Source organism: Indicator indicator, chromosome 33 (assembly GCF_027791375.1).
Source record: "Indicator indicator isolate 239-I01 chromosome 33, UM_Iind_1.1, whole genome shotgun sequence".
In the NCBI taxonomy this organism is placed as follows: Eukaryota; Metazoa; Chordata; class Aves; order Piciformes; family Indicatoridae; genus Indicator; species Indicator indicator.
This window is the reverse complement of record NC_072042.1, coordinates 5,586,811-5,604,962: the sequence shown is the minus strand read 5'-3', so window position 1 is coordinate 5,604,962 and position 18,152 is coordinate 5,586,811. Positions and strand designations below refer to the sequence as shown.

General features: G+C 48.6%; 1 protein-coding gene and 3 non-coding genes across 4 annotated transcripts; all 4 read left to right on the top strand.

The window, feature by feature from the left end:
- The first annotated feature begins 1,904 nt into the window (after positions 1-1,904).
- Positions 1,905-17,559, top strand: PABPC4 (poly(A) binding protein cytoplasmic 4). Its single transcript, XM_054395253.1, has 15 exons — positions 1,905-2,097; positions 7,872-8,065; positions 9,464-9,579; positions 10,072-10,211; positions 10,829-10,923; positions 11,574-11,711; positions 12,177-12,272; positions 13,106-13,378; positions 14,420-14,507; positions 14,699-14,818; positions 15,515-15,642; positions 16,257-16,350; positions 16,452-16,582; positions 16,684-16,784; positions 17,217-17,559. The coding sequence occupies exons 1-14, from the start codon at positions 1,905-1,907 to the stop codon at positions 16,768-16,770; spliced, it is 1,893 nt and encodes a 630-aa protein (XP_054251228.1). The 3' UTR covers positions 16,771-16,784; positions 17,217-17,559.
- On the top strand, positions 11,907-12,039 carry LOC128977816 (small nucleolar RNA SNORA55). The gene has a single exon (XR_008489429.1). It is a non-coding gene; the product is annotated as a small nucleolar RNA SNORA55 (small nucleolar RNA).
- LOC128977817 (small nucleolar RNA SNORA55) lies at positions 12,549-12,679 on the top strand. Its single transcript, XR_008489430.1, has one exon. It is a non-coding gene; the product is annotated as a small nucleolar RNA SNORA55 (small nucleolar RNA).
- LOC128977815 (small nucleolar RNA SNORA55) lies at positions 14,963-15,096 on the top strand. The gene has a single exon (XR_008489428.1). It is a non-coding gene; the product is annotated as a small nucleolar RNA SNORA55 (small nucleolar RNA).
- Positions 17,560-18,152: the final 593 nt, after the last annotated feature.

Here is an 18,152-nt window from a genome sequence, read left to right as displayed (position 1 = left end):
TTGCTTCCATGGGGAGGACGCCAAGGACCCTTGGTCCTGCTCCAGGCCAGCCCACGATGTGAGCTGGCACCGCACCACAGGAACTCACACTTCTTTGAGGCACAAATATGCTCTGAAGAGGAGAAGGCTGTGGGAATGGCTCCAGCTGTGGCCGTGACACCTCCTGAAACACAGTTTGGAGCAGCAAGAATTATCCCATAGGAATTATTCATGCTGCCAATGCATCCCTCTCTGCATCCTGCTCCTCGCTCTGGTCCCACCCTCTTGGTCCTGCTCCCTCCATGAGGCTCCCTGGGGCCCATCATGTTTTGTGGTGGGACTGAGCTGCCCTGTGAGACCTTCATATGCAGAGGAGGAGGATGGGGATGGGAAAAAACACCCAAAACACCCTTCTGGGAGGGCGTTGCTCTGTGTGTGTGTGTCCCTGCCAGTTGCCACCAGAGGATTGTCTTGCCCTGAATCTGGCCCAAAAACTCCACGCAGGGACAAGACTTGGGTGTCACCTGAGCTGCCATGGGATCAGTAGGTCGACCGAGCTGGGAGACTGCACAGCTTTGCTCCAGATGCCACCTGAGCAACATTTTTCATGGCAGCCACATTGACTTGAAGGATTCGGAAGTTGTTGTGCCTGTTTATAGGGTTGGTCGCTGCTTTGTGAGAGGCAGACATCCCCGAGAGGTGAAGGGCAGAGGCTGTTGGGCAGCCTAAGGACAACCAGGTCGTGGTGCTGCTGGACACACTCTACGTGCTAAGGCCTGGCGCACACGAGGAGGCCAAAGCCAGGAGGATGTCAGGGCCAGGCTGAAGGGCTAAAGCCGCCATCTCCCCGACGAGGGTCGTCAACCCGCGACCCCAAAATGGCGGACGGGGGCGGGCGCCCCTCCGCGCGGGCTGGCCCCGCCTCGCCTCGCTTCGCCTCAGGTCGGCCGGGCGGGCATCGGTCCTCCCCCCCGCTGGGGTCGCTGCAGCGGGCGGCAGCGGCGGGTGGCGGGGGTCGTTCCCCGCCGGGCCTTGCCGCCTCCTCTCCGCGGCACGGCGGCCCGCTCACGCCGCTGCGGCGGCTATAAAGGGGCGCCCGCCGCCCGCCGCCGTCTCTCCGCTCGCCGGGTCGCTACGCGTGAGTCGGTGTCGGGTCCAGCGCTGTCCCGGGCCGGGACTGTGGGGCAGGGAGGGCACGGGAAAGCGCGGGAGGAGCCGGGTTGGAGCGGCTCCGGCCCGTTCCCTCCAGGCAGCCCGGCCGCCCCTCTCGGCGCTCAGCCGCCGCTGCGTGTTATTTATTGCCCTGCTGGAACCGATGTAGTTTATATATTTATCAGCCTAGCACAGAAGAGTTAATTTTAAAAGGCAGGTTGATAGGAATCTCAGTTTCTGAGAGGATTATTTTTCCCTAGTTTGCTTTATTATTGTCTTTTTTTTTTTTTTTTTTTTTTTTTTTTTACCTCAGAAAGTCACTCGGCTTCCGCTCAGGAGAACTGGGACTGAATTAGACTCTTAAAGCAAAATCAAGGACGTGGTTTTAGGGAGATCGAGGAAGGTTTTGCCTCAGAAACACTGAGAAACTGAGAGCCGGCGTCTGAATTTTGGCTTCCAGTCCCAGCCCCCCTCTCTCGGAGGCTTAACTTGGGTTGCTTTTTTCTGATTTCAGGCCTTTCCTCTCCCTTCAGCCTCCCTCTGTCCCGGGGCCTGGTGTGGCTCGCAGTCGTCCCCCAGGCGGCCTCCTGCCAGTCCCCCTTCTTTCAAGCTGTTTCTGCAGACCCCTGCTTAGTGAGGCTTTTAAATAAGATTTTGACACACACACACACACACCCACCCCTCAGTTTATTTTTTTTTTTTTAAAGCTTGACTTAAACCCCAAGATTAAAACCCTTCTTAGTTTCGGGTGCGAGCACGTGTTTGGGTAGAAGATGAATACGGCTGCCAGCAGCTACCCGATGGCATCGCTGTACGTGGGTGACCTGCACCCCGATGTCACCGAGGCTATGCTCTACGAGAAGTTCAGCCCTGCTGGGCCCGTGCTTTCCATTCGGGTCTGCAGGGATATGATCACCCGCAGGTCCCTCGGCTATGCCTACGTCAACTTCCAGCAGCCAGCAGACGGTAAGTGACATATTCCAGCATATCTCCGGCTTTTTTCTGTCCTTTTCTTTCCACTAAAACTACTCCAGTCTTGCAGTGCACTGCCATGTAATTGCCTACAAAGTGATAGTTAGAAGCTAAGCGCTCCACTTCTAGTGCTTGTGAAACAGGAATGTATTTTTTACAGCTCTCTGTCCAATATACTCTGCACATCTTGGTAACATCTCTGATAAATGGACCTATTTTTCCTCCTCCTGATGTTAAACTTTGAAGACTTCTGTGTCTTGTATAACAGAATAACCTCCACTGTGTTCCCCTTCGTTCTTGTGTAGGTTTGGGGGGGGGGGGGGGGGTCTATGTGCAGTCAGTCCTGGCAGAAGAAATTGAGAGTGGTCAGCCCAGGTCCAATGTTCAGTTTGAATGGCTGAGCCTCTGGCTGCACAAACCCCTCCAGTTTAAGCTTCAAGCTGCTGGGCTGCAGGTTGCTGTTTGTGCATGCAGCTGTGTTAATAGGAAAGAAAATGAGTGTTCAAGGCATGGGAAAACAGAGTAATTTGCTCTTACTAGACAGTTTTTTTTTTTTCTTCATACTTTAATGTGGTTCCTGCTCAATTCCAGAGCTGAAGCAGCAGTATCACGTGAAAGATGGGACAGAAGAGGTCATTTTGGAGCATGTCTTTTCTGGAAAAAAAATGGGTCAGCATTTTCTGCCCTAGTTTTCAGAGCCTTTCCCTGTTGCCTGGTATGAGTTTATGGCTCTGTGCTGTGATTAGCAGTTACCTACATGTGACAGAGATGTTCAAAGGATAGATGAAAGCAGACTCTTGAATTCAGAATGTGTTCTCCACAGCAGACTACAGCAGCAAGTGAACTTCCCTTTAGAGTAGATTTTCCTGCTTGACACTTTTGCAGGCAGCAGAGACTGGTCTCTTTGCACAGGGTAATTTTATTGATTCTGGATCAAAGTATGTAGAAAACAAATGTGGGAACAAAATAGTATTCCTGCAAGTCAGCAGAACCTCTGGGATTATCTGTTGGCTGGAAGTTTTGGGTTTATGTAGTCTGTTACGGCTAGGTGCAATCCTAGCTTCCATCCTCTTCCAGCTCAGACTACCTTCTGCATGCCTTCCTTGGGATGTGGACTGAGCAGAGCAAGCACTTCTGCTCCTTCCTCTTGATAAAAAGCTGGCTTGCCCCCCTGTGCATAATTTATCATTCATGATACTCTCAGAAGTCCTTTTTCTGCAGACTAAGTAATCTATGTGTGTTTTAAACCTTCTCAATGAGAAGGAAAGAACCTCAGAGCCTGCACACGTGGTCCTCTCCTGCTCTGATGAACCTTTCTGCTCTGAATTCCTCTTGCAGAAGCACCTTGTGCAGGCTTACTCAGACTCACTTGCCTTTTGTCTAGACTATGATCTCAATTTTGCAGGATCAGAGAAATAAAAACAAGCAGTAGAAAGCAAGCCAGGAAGGAACTTGTAGCTCAGAGTAGATAAATGTTGGGGAGGTGGGGTGCTAGGATAAAGCCCTCTTAAAGGAGAGGAGATCTGTTCAGCTGTTGTGGTGTTAAAAGGGAAGTGTGGCTTGTCCCATCTGCTTGCTTTAGCAGAAACAAGTTCTGCTCCTGACAGCCAGGAAGACAAGTGGCCTTCAAATACATTTCCAGACTATCTTTTATAGTGATAAACATGCAGGAGTTTGAAGGGAGGTTGCATCATTCTGGCCTCCTGGTGAGGCAGCAGACATTTTAGGAAATCCCCAAGTGATACTTTGACAAAGTGGTGTCTTATTACTGGTAGGTCTTACAAGGTCAAGTGGTTTAAACCTAATCATTGAGTTAGTACTGGGAAGGAGGAGTAGGCAAACTCTTCCTCCCCTCATGAAGAGATCTCTTCTGAAGTGCTTATGATTCCTTCTGCAGCATGTCTTGGCATAAAGACCCAACTGCTATACTAAATGTAATGCAGCAGAACACAGGATTCTGAAGAGGTGAGGCTGTTGGTGGTGTTTTGTGGTCTCTCCAAAACTCTTGAAGAACAGACTTTTTTAAGAGCCCAGTGCAGCACTCGGGATTGTTTTCCAGGTGCCTTGCATGAGGGCATTCCAATATAAGGAGGGATCTGTGTTTTCTTCCAGGAATGGATAGTCAGGAATGCATTTGGACTTTGTTTTCACAGAATGGCTTAGGTTGGAAGGGACCTTGAAGATCATCCAGTTCCAACCCCCCTGCCATGGGCAGCAGCACCTTACACTAGCCCTGGTTGCTCCAGGCCTCATCCAGCCTGGTCTTGAACACTTCCAGGGAGGGGGCATCCACAACCTCTCTGGACAGCCTGTTCCAGTGTCTCACCAGCCTCACTGTCACCTCACACTGTCACAGCCTGAATGTCCTCTGTACTTCAAACTTCCTGTGCCCAAACTGGCTCAGAGCTTGCATTTTCCTTTACGTTTTGGTCAGCCAATGGAGTGTGCTTGACCCTGGAAGGGGCTGCTTTCTGGCTGTGTGTTGTCTCACTGCTGGTCTAAGCAGAGAGGTGATTTTTAGTGAAAATAAGTTCTGCTGTCTCCAATTTGGGGTAATAACCAGTGAATCTGTCACACTCTGATAGGCAAATTAAGGAAATGCTTCAAGTTCTGGCTAGTCCAGGCTCAGCTGTGGTTGTGAATATTTATGCTTTGTGACTGTGAAGAAAGTAAACAAACTAAACTCATTTAAATTGAAACAAAACTTGAATTTCCTTTTTTTTTTGGTGTTCCTCATGCAATTTAATTGCATTCCAAGATGTCATAACGTTGACAGTTGTGACATGACAGCCTAGATAATGAAGCAGAGAACCTTGAATGTGGCTGTAGAGAAAGCCAGTACAGAGCAAACAGAACATTTCCCAAGCTAAGAAGGAACCCAGAGCTGGGATTACAGAAGTGTCTCTGAAGAAAATCTTAGAAGAGCATTGATAAACCTTTGGTTTCTTCTTAAAGAGAAGAGAATGTAAGAGAAGAGCTGTGTAGCTGCTCTGCAGGTGTGAAGTTAAAAGGGAAGGGTAATTCTGAATAGCTCATTGCCAACAGGATTTTGTTCTGACTTCAGCATCAAACTGCCTGCAACCTGTCTGTTTTTCAGAAGCTTCCATTTGTGGTTGGGTCTTTTTTGTTTAGTGACTTAAGGGAGAGCTCAGAGGCTTGCAGAGCAGCCATCTTTGCAGGATAAAACTCCTTCTGCAGAGTTCCTCATGGGTGTCTGCCTGTGGTTATCTTTCTTTATGCTGCTCATATCTCTCTTTGTGTTGTCTTTATGTTGCAGAGCTAACACAATGCTGGGATTAGCATCAGGGAGCCTGTAAGGGAGATTAATTACTTTGAGGCCTGAGGCAAAGAGTGTTCATCAGCTTTCCCTATCTAGCAGGCTATGGAAGAGGAATGAAAAAGAAGCCTGGAAGGGGTTAAGAGTGTGTATAATGTTATGAGTTGAGTCTACTGGAAGGATGACAGGAACCAGTGGGAGAGAAACAGATACAGGAACTGAAATGGCTGAAGCTTTGTGGCTCCAACAGAAGAAAATGAGAAGGTGTTTGCTCAGATTAAGGAAATGAATCAGATGTGCTTACTCTGAGTCATTCCCATCACTCATGCTGATCCTTTACAGGTTCTCTTAGGTCCTGATGTAATGTTGATTGGATTTCTACCCCTGGGTCTGGCAGCCCTTCCTCAAACCAGGCAATCCACCTAGGGCAGCTTCCTTTTACCACTGCTTGCAAGAAGTGTCTGAGTGAATTTCAAGCAGATCCTAATAACAGAGTGGAGCTACCAGCAGGCTGTTGAACAGTGCAATAGTATCTACTTAAAAGTATATGCTTGGGAAGCTTGAAAGAACTGGGAGTAAGTTCACAGCTAGTTTGTGTCTTGGTAGCTGCTGCAGAGTGTTTCACAGCTCCCTCTGGGTGCCTGCTTCATCTGCTTGTCACCTTTCAGCAGGAGCCCTGCTTCTGCTGCAAATGGTATATACTGCAGGTTTTGTGTCCTTGCCAACACATGCTTCTGGAGGACCTCTCCCTGTTATAAATAAACACTGCCAAATTTGACAGGCTGAACCAAGTTGCCTGCTGAAGTGCCTACTAGGAATGGACTGCAGGGAGAACCTGGGGTGCAGAGGAGCAGCTGCAGAATCATTTTAACAGGGCAGTTAATAGCATTTAACACCTCTGAACAGAGTTAAGATTTTAGCAGGGCAGTTAATAGCATTTAACACTTTTGAATAGAGTTAAGAGTCCTAGCAAGTATAACTTAGAGTTTTTTGGAAGCCTGACTACTTCAGGGATGAAATCCAGCAGAGCTCCTTCCTTTCCCAGCTGGGTGTATGTGTGAAGGACTGGGGGAAATAGCCATGGCACCAGTTCAATTTAAAAACCACCACCACCAAAACTCCACATTTCAAAGCACATGGAAAATTCTGAGAAACTTTCAGACAGTGCTTGAACCTAACTTTTGGACTAGGGAGGGCAGGAAACTCTTGCAGGCAGTGTTGGAGTTCCTAGAGGTAGTTCTGTGAAATGCTGAGCAGTTCCTCTGGCTGCACCAGCTAAGTCACATGAAAAAAAAAAGTTGGAACTGGTGCTTTCCTTGAATTTACTGCTCCTGAAATCTATTCAGCAACTAGCACTGGGTGAAAGTGGCCTGGAGGAACTGAGCCAAATAAATTGGGAAAACTTGGGTTCTGCCCTATTAATATTCCTTGATTTTAATACATCTCAATCCCTCTCTTTCCCTGCTTCATGCTGGGAATTAACAGTCTTTCTGTTTTCTCTGCTCACACCATGCTGGGAGTGTTTTCTGGCACAGAAGAGTCCCAAGCATCTTGGTTTTATGAACAAGATCCCAACATGTGTATGTAATGATCCTTTTAATATAGCAGGAGGCAGCAGAAATAGAACTGTGGAGGGGGGGCACAATGTGGGTTAGAATGACAGAGCTGGGGGTTTGGAGTGTAGATAAAAACATCCCTCTTAATCAGATGGAGTTTAGGGATTTTTTTCTTTTTTCTTCCCCCCCCCGCCCCGAGTTTTGGCCACTCTTTAGACTGAGCAACTTGGGAATCATTTTTTTGGCCACATAAGTTGGAGAGGCTGACTCATGTCTCCTCCCCAGCCAGCCACTTGTCTGTGCACATTGTGCCTGACCTGACAGGGAGCTGATCCTTTTCTCTTAATAGAAATGAGTGTGGCTCCATCTGAGCTTCACCAAAACCAAACCAACCCAACAGATGGCTCTTAAGTCTCAGAGAATTACTATTAAGGTCTCCCTGGAGCCGTCCAGGGAGACCTTAGAACAGCCTTCCAGTATCTGAAGGGTGCAGAGGGACTGTTTGCAAAGGCTTGCAGTGACAAAACAAGGAACAGTGGTTTGAAATGAGAGAAGAGCAGATTTCGATTGGATGTTAGGAACAAATTCTGTGCCATGAGGCTGCTGGAACACTGCTGCAGGTTTCCCAGGGAGGTAGTGGAGGCCCCATCCCTGGAGAACTTCAAGGTCAGGCTCAGCAAGGCTCTGATCAACTTGATTTAGTGGAGGATGCCCCTGCTGACTGCAGGGGATTTGGACTAGATGGCCTTTGGGGGTTCCTCCCAACCCAAACCATATGAATCTATGTAAGTTACAAAGTCATTGGAATTAGCTGCCCAGGATGCCTCCAAATGCTCCCATGAGCTGAGTAAAATTCAGAGGGCACCATCAGCCACCTGCTGGAAACCTTCACTCTTTAACAAACCACAGAAACCTGTTGTCACCTTCTCTTGCAGCCGAGCGTGCTCTAGATACCATGAATTTTGATGTGATCAAAGGAAAACCCATTCGCATCATGTGGTCTCAGAGGGACCCCTCCTTGAGGAAGTCAGGGGTTGGCAATGTCTTCATCAAGAACCTGGACAAATCCATTGATAACAAGGCACTTTATGACACCTTCTCAGCGTTTGGGAATATTTTGTCCTGCAAGGTGAGATGTGGTTGCTTTGCTCAATTCTGTTACAGCTGGGACATGGTCAGGCACAGCCAGGGTAGGAGGAAGCAAGGAGTGGAGGCTCCAAGAGGTAGAGTTGACCCAGAGGTCAGGGTTTGCTGAACACTTGAAGTGACATCAGATTTGATGTCACTCTGAACATTTGCTTCAGGTTTTGAAGTCACTCTGAGCATTTGAAGTGACATCAGATTTGAAGTCACTCTGAGCATTTGAAGTGACATCAGATTTGAAGTCACTCTGAGCATTTGAAGTGACATCAGATTTGAAGTCACTCTGAGCATTTGAAGTGACATCAGATTTGAAGTCACTCTGAGCATTTGAAGTGACATCAGATTTGAAGTCACTCTGAGCATTTGAAGTGACATCAGATTTGAAGTCACTCTGAGCATTTGAAGTGACATCAGGTTTGAAGTCACTCTGAACATTTGCTTCAGGTTTTGAAGTCACTCTGAACATTAGAAGTGACATCAGATTTGATGTCATTCTGAACATTCGATGTCAGGTTTGATGCCACTGAACATGTGCCGACATGACAGCAGATTTGATGTCACATCAGATTTGCTATCACTGAGCATTTGTTGAGGTGACATCAGATTTGAAGTCACTCCGAGCGTTTGAAGTGACATCAGACTTGAAGTCACTGCAGGCGTTTGAAGTGACATCAGATTTGAAGTCACTGCGGGCGTTTGAAGTGACATCAGATTTGAAGTCACTCCGAGCGTTTGAAGTGACATCAGATTTGAAGTCACTGCGGGCGTTTGAAGTGACATCAGATTTGAAGTCACTCCGAGCGTTTGAAGTGACATCAGATTTGAAGTCACTCCGAGCGTTTGAAGTGACATCAGATTTGAAGTCACTCCGAGCGTTTGAAGTGACATCAGATTTGAAGCCACTGCGGGCGTTTGAAGTGACATCAGATTTGAAGTCACTCCGAGCGTTTGAAGTGACATCAGACTTGAAGTCACTGCGGGCGTTTGAAGTGACATCAGATTTGAAGTCACTCCGAGCGTTTGAAGTGACATCAGACTTGAAGTCACTGCGGGCGTTTGAAGTGACATCAGACTTGAAGTCACTGCGGGCGTTTGAAGTGACATCAGACTTGAAGTCACTGCGGGCGTTTGAAGTGACATCAGATTTGAAATCACCTCAGATTTGATGTCACTGAACATTCACTGAAGGGACAGCAGAGCTGAGGTCACTCTGACTGTTTGCTGAGGTGACATCAGATTTGCTGTCGCTCTGAACCCAGCTAACATCTCCCTAAGCGCTGCCCCTTGGCACTGCTTTTCATGCGCTGGCCTCGCGTCTGAGCGCGACAGAAGTGCGGAAGCTCTGGGGAGGGCTGATAGTTCTGTTTTCCTTCCTGGTCTCTAGGTGGTGTGTGATGAGAATGGCTCTAAGGGCTACGCCTTTGTGCACTTTGAGACGCAGGATGCAGCAGACAGAGCCATCGAGAAGATGAACGGCATGCTGCTCAACGACCGCAAAGTGTGAGTGTCACAGCAGCGGCAGCAGCGAGCGCATGACCGTGATGCAGCTGGGTATTAACAGGGACACACAAGGCACTGGTTCTCCTGGCCCCAAGCCTTGGCCTGCTACCTCTCCACTACAGGGCTGGTGAGTGACCCTGCCCAAGCCATGGCCTGCTCCCCCCTCCATCTCAGGGCTGGTGGGTTTTCCTAACCAAGCCTTGATTTGCTGCCTCTCTGCTAGGGGGCTGGGGTGGGTTTCTGTGGCCAGGACTCTCTCCACTGCAGAGCTGGGTGGGCGTCCTGGGTCCCACCATAAGATAGGTGATTTTTTGTTGCTTTTTCTAGTTGGTCTGTGACCTGTTTGTCCTTCTCTTCTGCTGTCACCCTTTCTTGTCCCCATTCTCAGCTCCTACTACACACTCATACTTTTTTGCCTCACTGCAAGTCACACACTGGTGTTTTGCTGATGGAAGCAAGCTGCTTACTGGGATTTTTCCTCCTTTCTCACAGATTTGTTGGGAGGTTCAAGTCTCGTAAAGAGCGAGAGGCTGAGTTAGGAGCCAAGGCAAAGGAATTCACCAATGTTTATATCAAAAACTTTGGGGATGACATGGATGATGAGAGACTAAAGGAGCTCTTCAGCAAATATGGTAAATACAGAAACACTTTCAATGAGGCTCTGAATTTCATGACCAGTTCACATGGGTCACTTTGTGGCTGAGGAGCACAGAGTTCCGAGGAGCACAGAATTCCTAGAACCACAGAATTACAGAATGACTTAGGTTGAAGGGATCTTAGGGACCATCTTCCCACCATGGACAGAGATGCCTGTCAACTAAACTTGGCTGCTCAAGGCTTCATCCATCCTGGCCTTGAACACCCTCAGGGAGTAGGCAGCTGCAGACTCCTTGGGCAGCCTATTCCCGAGTCTCAGCAGCCTGGTACTTAAGAACTTCTTCCTCAGCTTCAGTCTAACCCTGCTCTCCCTCAGCTTCAAACCATTCCCCCTTGTCTTGCCTCTAGACACCCTCATGAAAAATCTCTCTGCAGCCTTCAGGTAGGATCCCTTCAGGTACTGGAAGGCAGCTTTAAGGTGCTCCTGCAGCCTTCTCTTCTCCAGGCTCAACAACCCCAGCTTCCTGAGCCTATCCTCATAGCCAGGTGTTGGACAGGAGGCAGAAAGAGAGGGGCCTGGAGCTATTCTGTGGAATTTAATAGTCTTGAAATAGTTTTATGATACTTTACTAACCCTGTCCCTTGGTAACAGGTAAAACTCTGAGTGTTAAAGTGATGACAGACCCTACTGGAAAATCCAAGGGCTTTGGCTTTGTAAGCTTTGAAAAGCATGAAGATGCTAACAAGGTATGACCAATTGCTGTGCTGATTGGGTATCTTCAGAGAAGAAAAACTTATTTTTTTTATAGGATAAACTAAAATGTTACTAAAATGAGAAAATTCTGCCTTGGGCATAACCTCTACTAGTTGTGGGAGCTTGGAAGCCTTTTGCACTTTACTAGCTTGACATTCAAGGGCAAGTTGGCATTTCTCTGGATTACTGGATCCACAGAGAATGCAGCTAATTGCTGATGAAGTACTACAATGCAGGGCTTGAGGAGGAGGAAGGAGTTTAGAGTGAACACATTGCTTAGAAGTAGCCTTCTCTAAGGGTATGTTTGTTAAAATGTGGCTTAATTGCAAGAAGGACTTGGGGGATAAATTCCCAAATTGCTATTAGTTCAGCACTTGCAGTAGAGCTATCAGCATGGTGTCTTGGTTATTTCTGTCTCCAATTGCTTGTTCATTGAATCCTAGAATGGTTTAGGTTGGAAGGGACCTCAGAGATCTGCTCCAGCCTCCCCACCATGGGCAGTGACGCCTCTCAACTGGACTGGGCTGCTCAGGGCCTCATCCAGCCTGGCCTACCCATGACCACTAGACTGGGCAGGCCTGTTCTTAACAAGATCAGGTGCTGCTTGAGCAGCTGACAATTTTCTCTTGAACCTTCTGTCCAGGCAGTAGAGGAAATGAATGGGAAGGACATCAATGGGAAGCTGGTGTTTGTAGGCCGGGCACAGAAGAAGGTGGAGCGGCAGGCGGAGCTGAAGCGCAAGTTTGAGCAGCTGAAACAAGAGAGACTCAGCCGCTACCAGGTGAATGGGCTGGGCCTCTCCTGAAGTTAAGCACCAGGCAGTCCCTGGGAATTCAGATCTGAAGGTGACTGCATGGTTATCTAGGGGTATCAGGGCATGGTCTTGGCAATGGAAGTGCCAAATGGGGTGGAAATACCAACAGAGCCCTGCCCTGTTGTCCCTGATTCATGGCCAGACTGGGTCATGTCAGACTTGGCATCTGAATCTTTGCCACTCCTTGCAATACAGTGCTGGATTGGAGATACAGGATGCAACAGGAAAGCAGAGGAAATCCAGATAAGCTCCCTTTCACCATGCTGGACCTTGTCTCTACACCTTTGCAACATTTACTGCCTTCTGCTTTGGGTGCTTGGGAGGCAGCATGATGCTAAACGAAGAGGTTTCAGAAGAATTACAGCTCTGGCAATTGATGTGCTCAAGATTTTCTTGAATGTTCTGAGTGTCTGATTGTTCTCTCCCTTCCAGGGTGTTAACCTGTACATTAAAAACCTTGATGACACTATAGATGATGAAAAATTAAGGAAAGAGTTCTCACCTTTTGGGTCAATAACCAGTGCCAAGGTATTGTGGGGTTTGGGGGAGCATTTACGTTTTAAAGGCTGAGGAAGAAACTCCCTGACATGGGTCTGAAGGGGGCAGATCTTATATCCTGTGGTCATAGTGATCCTTAGAACATCTAGACTAGTCCATACAGAGGTTTTTTTGGGTCTTGTTGGGATCTAACTGCTAAGCTGCTTCATTCCCTCATCAAAAGAGGTGGCAGGAAGTGGGGAAATGTCCTCAAGCTGACTCCCAATGAGCATGAAATGACATTTTTCCTAAGCGTATTTAGAGGCTGCACCAATCTTTCCCATTCCTTACTGTGTAGTGTGGGCCTTGGGGATACATGGTGCTTACAGCAAAGCAGAGCAAATCCAGACAGGTGACTGCCTACACTGAACACCTGTCCCTACAACTCTGCGACAGCCAGGTCAGGTTGCAGGCAGGTAGGACATTGATGCACGGATTGTTGGGCTGAGCCATAGAATCATGGAGTTGTTAGGGTTGGAAGGGACCTTAAGGCTCATCCAGTTCCAACCCCTTGCCAGGGGCAGGGACACCTCACACTAGATCAGGTTGCTCACAGCCACATCCAGCCTGGCCTTAAAAACCTCCAGGGATGAGGCTTCCACCACCTCCCTGGACAACCTGTTCCAGTGTCTCACCACCCTGATGGGGAAGAATTTCTTCCTAACATCCAACTGAACCTACCCATTTCTATTTTTGCTCCATTTCCCCCAGTCCTATCATTTCCTGACACCCTAAAAAGTCCCTCCCCAGCTTTCTTATAGGCCCCCTTCAGACACCGGAAGTCCTTGGGACGCTGCTCCACTGGCAACTGATCTTTACTGCAGGTGATGCTGGAAGATGGCCGGAGCAAAGGGTTTGGCTTTGTCTGCTTTTCATCTCCAGAGGAAGCGACGAAGGCGGTGACGGAGATGAACGGCCGCATCGTGGGCTCCAAGCCGCTCTACGTGGCGCTGGCGCAGAGGAAGGAGGAGCGCAAGGCTCACCTGACCAACCAGTACATGCAGCGCATCGCTGGCATGAGAGCCCTGCCTGCCAACACCATCATCAACCAGTTCCAGCCTGCTGCTGGAGGCTATTTCATGCCTGCTGTGCCCCAGGTGAGCTCAGCTGGTGGTTCATAGGATCGTGTTTGGGGTTGGAAGGGACCTTGGAAGATCATCAAGTCCAACCCCCCTGCCAGAGCAGGACCATAGAATCCAGCACAGGTCACACAAGAACACATCCAGATGGGGCTTGAAAGTCTCCAGAGAAGATGACTTCACAGCCTCTCTGGGCAGCCTGTGACCCTCACAGTGAAGTTCCTCATGCTGAGGTGGAAGCTCCTGTGCTGTAGTTTATGTTCATTGCCCCTTGTCCTATCCCATGGTGCAACTGAGCAGAGCCTGTCCCCTCCTTCTTGCCACCCAGCCCTCAGATATTTATTAAATCCCCTCTCAGTCTTCTCTTCTCCAGAATAAACAACCCCAGGGCTCTCAGCCTCCCCTCACAGGGCACATGTTCCATTCCCTTAATCATCCTGGTAGCTCTCTGTTGGACTCTCTCCAGTAGATCTTTGTCCCTCTTGAACTGGGGAGCCCAAAACTGGACACAATATTCCAGGTGAGGCTTCACCAGGGCAGAGAAGAGGGGGAGGAGAACCTCCCTCGATCTGCTGGACACACTCCTCTTAATGCACAACAGGATCCCATTGGCCTTCTTGGCCACAAGCTTTGATGGGTCACTCATCTTGCTGAGTCTTTCTTAGGCCTACAGGCATTGGAATAGGTTGTCCGGGGAGGTGGTGGAGTTGGCCATCCCTGGAGGTGTTCAAGAAATGTGTGTTCATGATAGTCAGGACATAATTTAATGGCCATGGTGGTGTTAGATTGAAGGTTGGACTCTTATCTTAGTTTCTTACAACCAAAACAATTCTGTGGGAAGCAAATAACTCCTGAGTACTGTCAGCTGACCTCCCAGCTGCCTGTTGTCTTCATGTGAATTGAGAGTCACAGAATGTTAGGGGTTAGAAGGGACCTCCAGAGATGGAGTCCAACCCCCCTGCCAGAACAGGCTTCTAGGAATAACTGCCAAACCAGACCATAAAGAGTGTTTGTTGTTCAATTAGATGTTGCCTCTGATCTCATCTGATCTTTCTGCAGGCTCAGAGCAGACCCACTTACTATGCACCTAACCAAATGACACAGATGAGACCCAGCCCACGCTGGCAGCAAGGGGGAAGACCTCAAGGTGAGGATGTTGGAGACAACCTCCAGGTTGCATGAGCAATACCTTGTTGGGTTTGAGCAGCCCTTTTGGCTGTACTTCCCAACAGGAACAATGCATGCTTCCCTTTCCTTGCACAACCCCAACCTGTAGCTGACAGTCCTGCCTTGCCAGTTGGTTCTGTTTTGAGGATTTCCTCTCTTTTCTTCCTTTAGGCTTCCAGGGAATGCCGAATGCCATGCGCCAGTCTGGCCCACGGCCAGCGCTGCGCCACCTGGCCCCTGCCAGCAATGCTCCAGCCTCTCGTGGCCTCCCTGCTGCTGCCCAGAGAGTTGGTAAGGTGTCTGCTTCCCAGGCCCTTCCCTTGGTTGTGAGGGAGGAGGAAGACACTGTTGAGAATTCTGTTGAGAATTCTGCTTCCAAAAAGTGGTTATCAGATATGGATAACCAAAGCCCACCTGGAGCAAGGGGCAGAGAGAGCACCTGAAACTTCCCTGTTCCTTGCCGTGCAGTGAAGGTCTTGGGGACGCTTGGTGCTACAGCACAGCAGTGGAAATCCAGATGGGTTGTTTGCCACTGGTTTGGAACTCATCTCTACACCTCTGCAACATTTACCACTGGACAATACTACACACAATTCTGTGATACTGTGTTCAAAGCAGAACATCCATACTCATTCCACTGAAATAGCTAGAAAATGCCTGAGGTGCAAGATGTGGTTCAGTTTTATGAAGAAAGAGATTTTTTCCTAATGCAGCCAGTTGCATTTTTGGAGACCAGCTTCTGAAGTACTGCTGTGCAGGACGTGGATTCAGCAGTTAAGTCAGGTGGGACATCTGATGTTCTCTTAGCAGAGACTCACAGGGGGTTGAAAAGGATCTCCAGAGATCAGCCAGTACCCCACTGCCAGAGCACTATCAGCTGGGGCAGGTCACACAGGAACACATCCAGATGAGTCTTGAAAGCCTCTAGAGAAGGTTTCCTTGCCTGCACGTTGCTAGAGGTGTTTGTGACTGTGTTCTCCTCGGCAGGTGTTGGCACTGCTGCACAGAGCTTGGCTCCTCGGCCGCCCGTGGCCGCCCCTGCCCCCCGAGCAGTTCCTCCCTACAAATATGCCTCCAGCATCCGCAGCCCACACCCGGCCGTGCAGCCTCTGCAGGTAACCAAGGAGCTGGCCTCTGAAGCCCCTGCACTTGCTGCAGCCCAGCAGCTTCTGCCTGCAGCTGGTGTGATGTGACAAATTCCAACTGCTCCTACAATGCACTGTCTGGAGTTTAAACACTTGCTGGTTGTATGTCTGCCAGGGGTGACCTTGCTGGTTTGTCTTGTACTTGCAAGCCCTTTGTACCCCAGATTTGCTGTAAGGATGCTTTGCTATTTTGCCTTTTGCCCCCAAATTATTTTGCCTTCCCCCACCCCATTCATTCACTCACTTATTTGCCAGATCCTTACTTAGGGTATCACTGAAAGCAGTTTCCTTCTTCCACAATCCTATGTTGTAAAAAGCCCCCACAAAAAAGCCCCAAACTGCTCCTTCTCACTTGTGATGTTGATCCAGTTTTTGTAAGCTCTTTACAGTGCTTGTGTGTGGGATTTTCAGTCCAGGACTTGGTAGAGCCATGTTTGTAAACCAAAGGCACCTTACCTGGCCTTCTGTGAAACTTAAGTCTGCTGTAGACTTAAAGATTGTTTGAGGAGGGGATACCTTATTGTTCTCTAAAAAAGCAATCAGCTCAGCATCTATTTCAGCACCCTCATCTCTGCCCTCTACAGGCACCTCAGCCTGCAGTCCATGTGCAGGGACAGGAACCACTAACAGCCTCCATGCTGGCTGCTGCCCCTCCTCAGGAGCAGAAACAGATGCTGGGTGAGTGAAACTCCAGTTCTCACAGGTTGTATTTTACTTTGGAAGCAGCCTCAGGCTTCAGAGATGACATTTACTGAAACTCAACTGTCTGCTCTCCCCAGGAGAACGTTTGTTCCCTCTGATCCAAGCTATGCACCCCAGCCTTGCAGGGAAGATCACAGGAATGCTGCTGGAGATTGACAACTCAGAGCTGCTGCACATGCTGGAGTCTCCCGAGTCCCTCCGCTCAAAGGTAAACTGCCTGGGGTGGGTTTATAGGAGGGTTTGGGGTCAGTTGGGGCAATTTCTGGTTAAGATAGTAGGTCTCACTGGATAACTTGGCTCTTCACCCAGGTGGAGGAAGCTGTTGCAGTGTTGCAGGCTCACCAAGCCAAGAAAGAAGCTGCCCAGAAGGTGGGTGTGGTTGCTGCTACCTCTTAAACCCAGGAAGACTGGTGAGTGGCACAGGCCTTCAGTTCAAACCTTCCACAATCAAAATTAATCAGGATTGTTAGTGAATGCAGCCAGTCTGGAGGCCCATCTAGGTCCCCCTGCAGCACTTGTCCAGAGTCTCACCACCCTCATATGAAGAACTTCTTCCTCAGCTCCAGTCTAACCCTGCTGTCCCTCAGCTTCAAACTGTTCCCTCTTGTCCTGTCTCCCAGACACCCTCATGAAAAGTCCCTCTGCAGCCTTCCTGTAGGATCCTTTCAGGCCCTGGGAGGCTGCTTTAAGGTCTCTCCAGAGCACTTTCTTCCCCAGGCTGAATAACCTCAACTCTCTCAGCCTGTCCTTGTAGGTGAGGTGTTGCATGCAACCCTCTGATGATCTAAACTTCACTAGCTTGGAGCAAAGTGTGTTGGTAACTTGCCCTTCTCTTCCTCTAGGATGCAAAGAAGCCAAATAGCTCCTTCATAGACATCAGCTGAAGATGTTTGCAGATTCTTCACTCTCCTGCAGATCTCAATGCCATGCAATCATATCACATAGTTACTGCATTTTGTAAGTTAACCTTGAAGAGCTTCTTTAAAAAGCCAACTCTGAAGCTCTTAGGTTTTCCAAAAATCAGAATTGGCCTTGCAAGCTTTTCCCTTGTGGTCAGAAGAGAAGCTACCTTTTGTTGTCTTCTGAGGGAGGAGGACATTGGAGGACTTGTTGAAAATATTTTGTGAGTTTGGATTTAACTGAAGAGTTTGGAAAGTCTGGAAAGCATTTATCAATAAAGGAATTAAAAACTTGCACTCTGACATATTTTTCTTTCCCCTTTCTTAAGTAAATGTGACATGGCTTAGTAAAATGAAGCTGACAGGCAGTTGTATGATTGCCACATGAAAACTGATTTGAGTTGTTCTGCTTGTTGATTTTGGGCTATCACTGTTTTGAAAGCAGCTTTGTTAAATCCGTGCCACAGGCTCATTCTGTTAGCTTTGGTTAGTGGCTGAATGGGAGATGAGTAGAACTAAGCAATGATCGAAGAGAAGAGTGAAGGGGTTTGGGTCTCTGCTAGAGAGGAGAAGCTCTGCTGGGGTTTGTATTTTGTAGAATTGTGTTTGGAAGAGACCTTTAAGATCAAGCACAACCCACCACTGCCAGGTCACTGCTAAAGCATGGCCCTCAGCATCACCTCTCCATGGCCTTGAAACCTCTCCAGGGATGGGGACTCCACCTCTGCCCTGGGCAGCCTGGGCCAGGCCTTGACAACCCTTCTAGGGAAGAAATTGTTCTTTTGTATCCAGCCTCAACCTGCCCTGGTGTGACTTAAGTCTGCTCTGTCTCATCCTGTTGCTTGTTCACTGGGACAAAAAAGCAACCCCTAGCTGCCT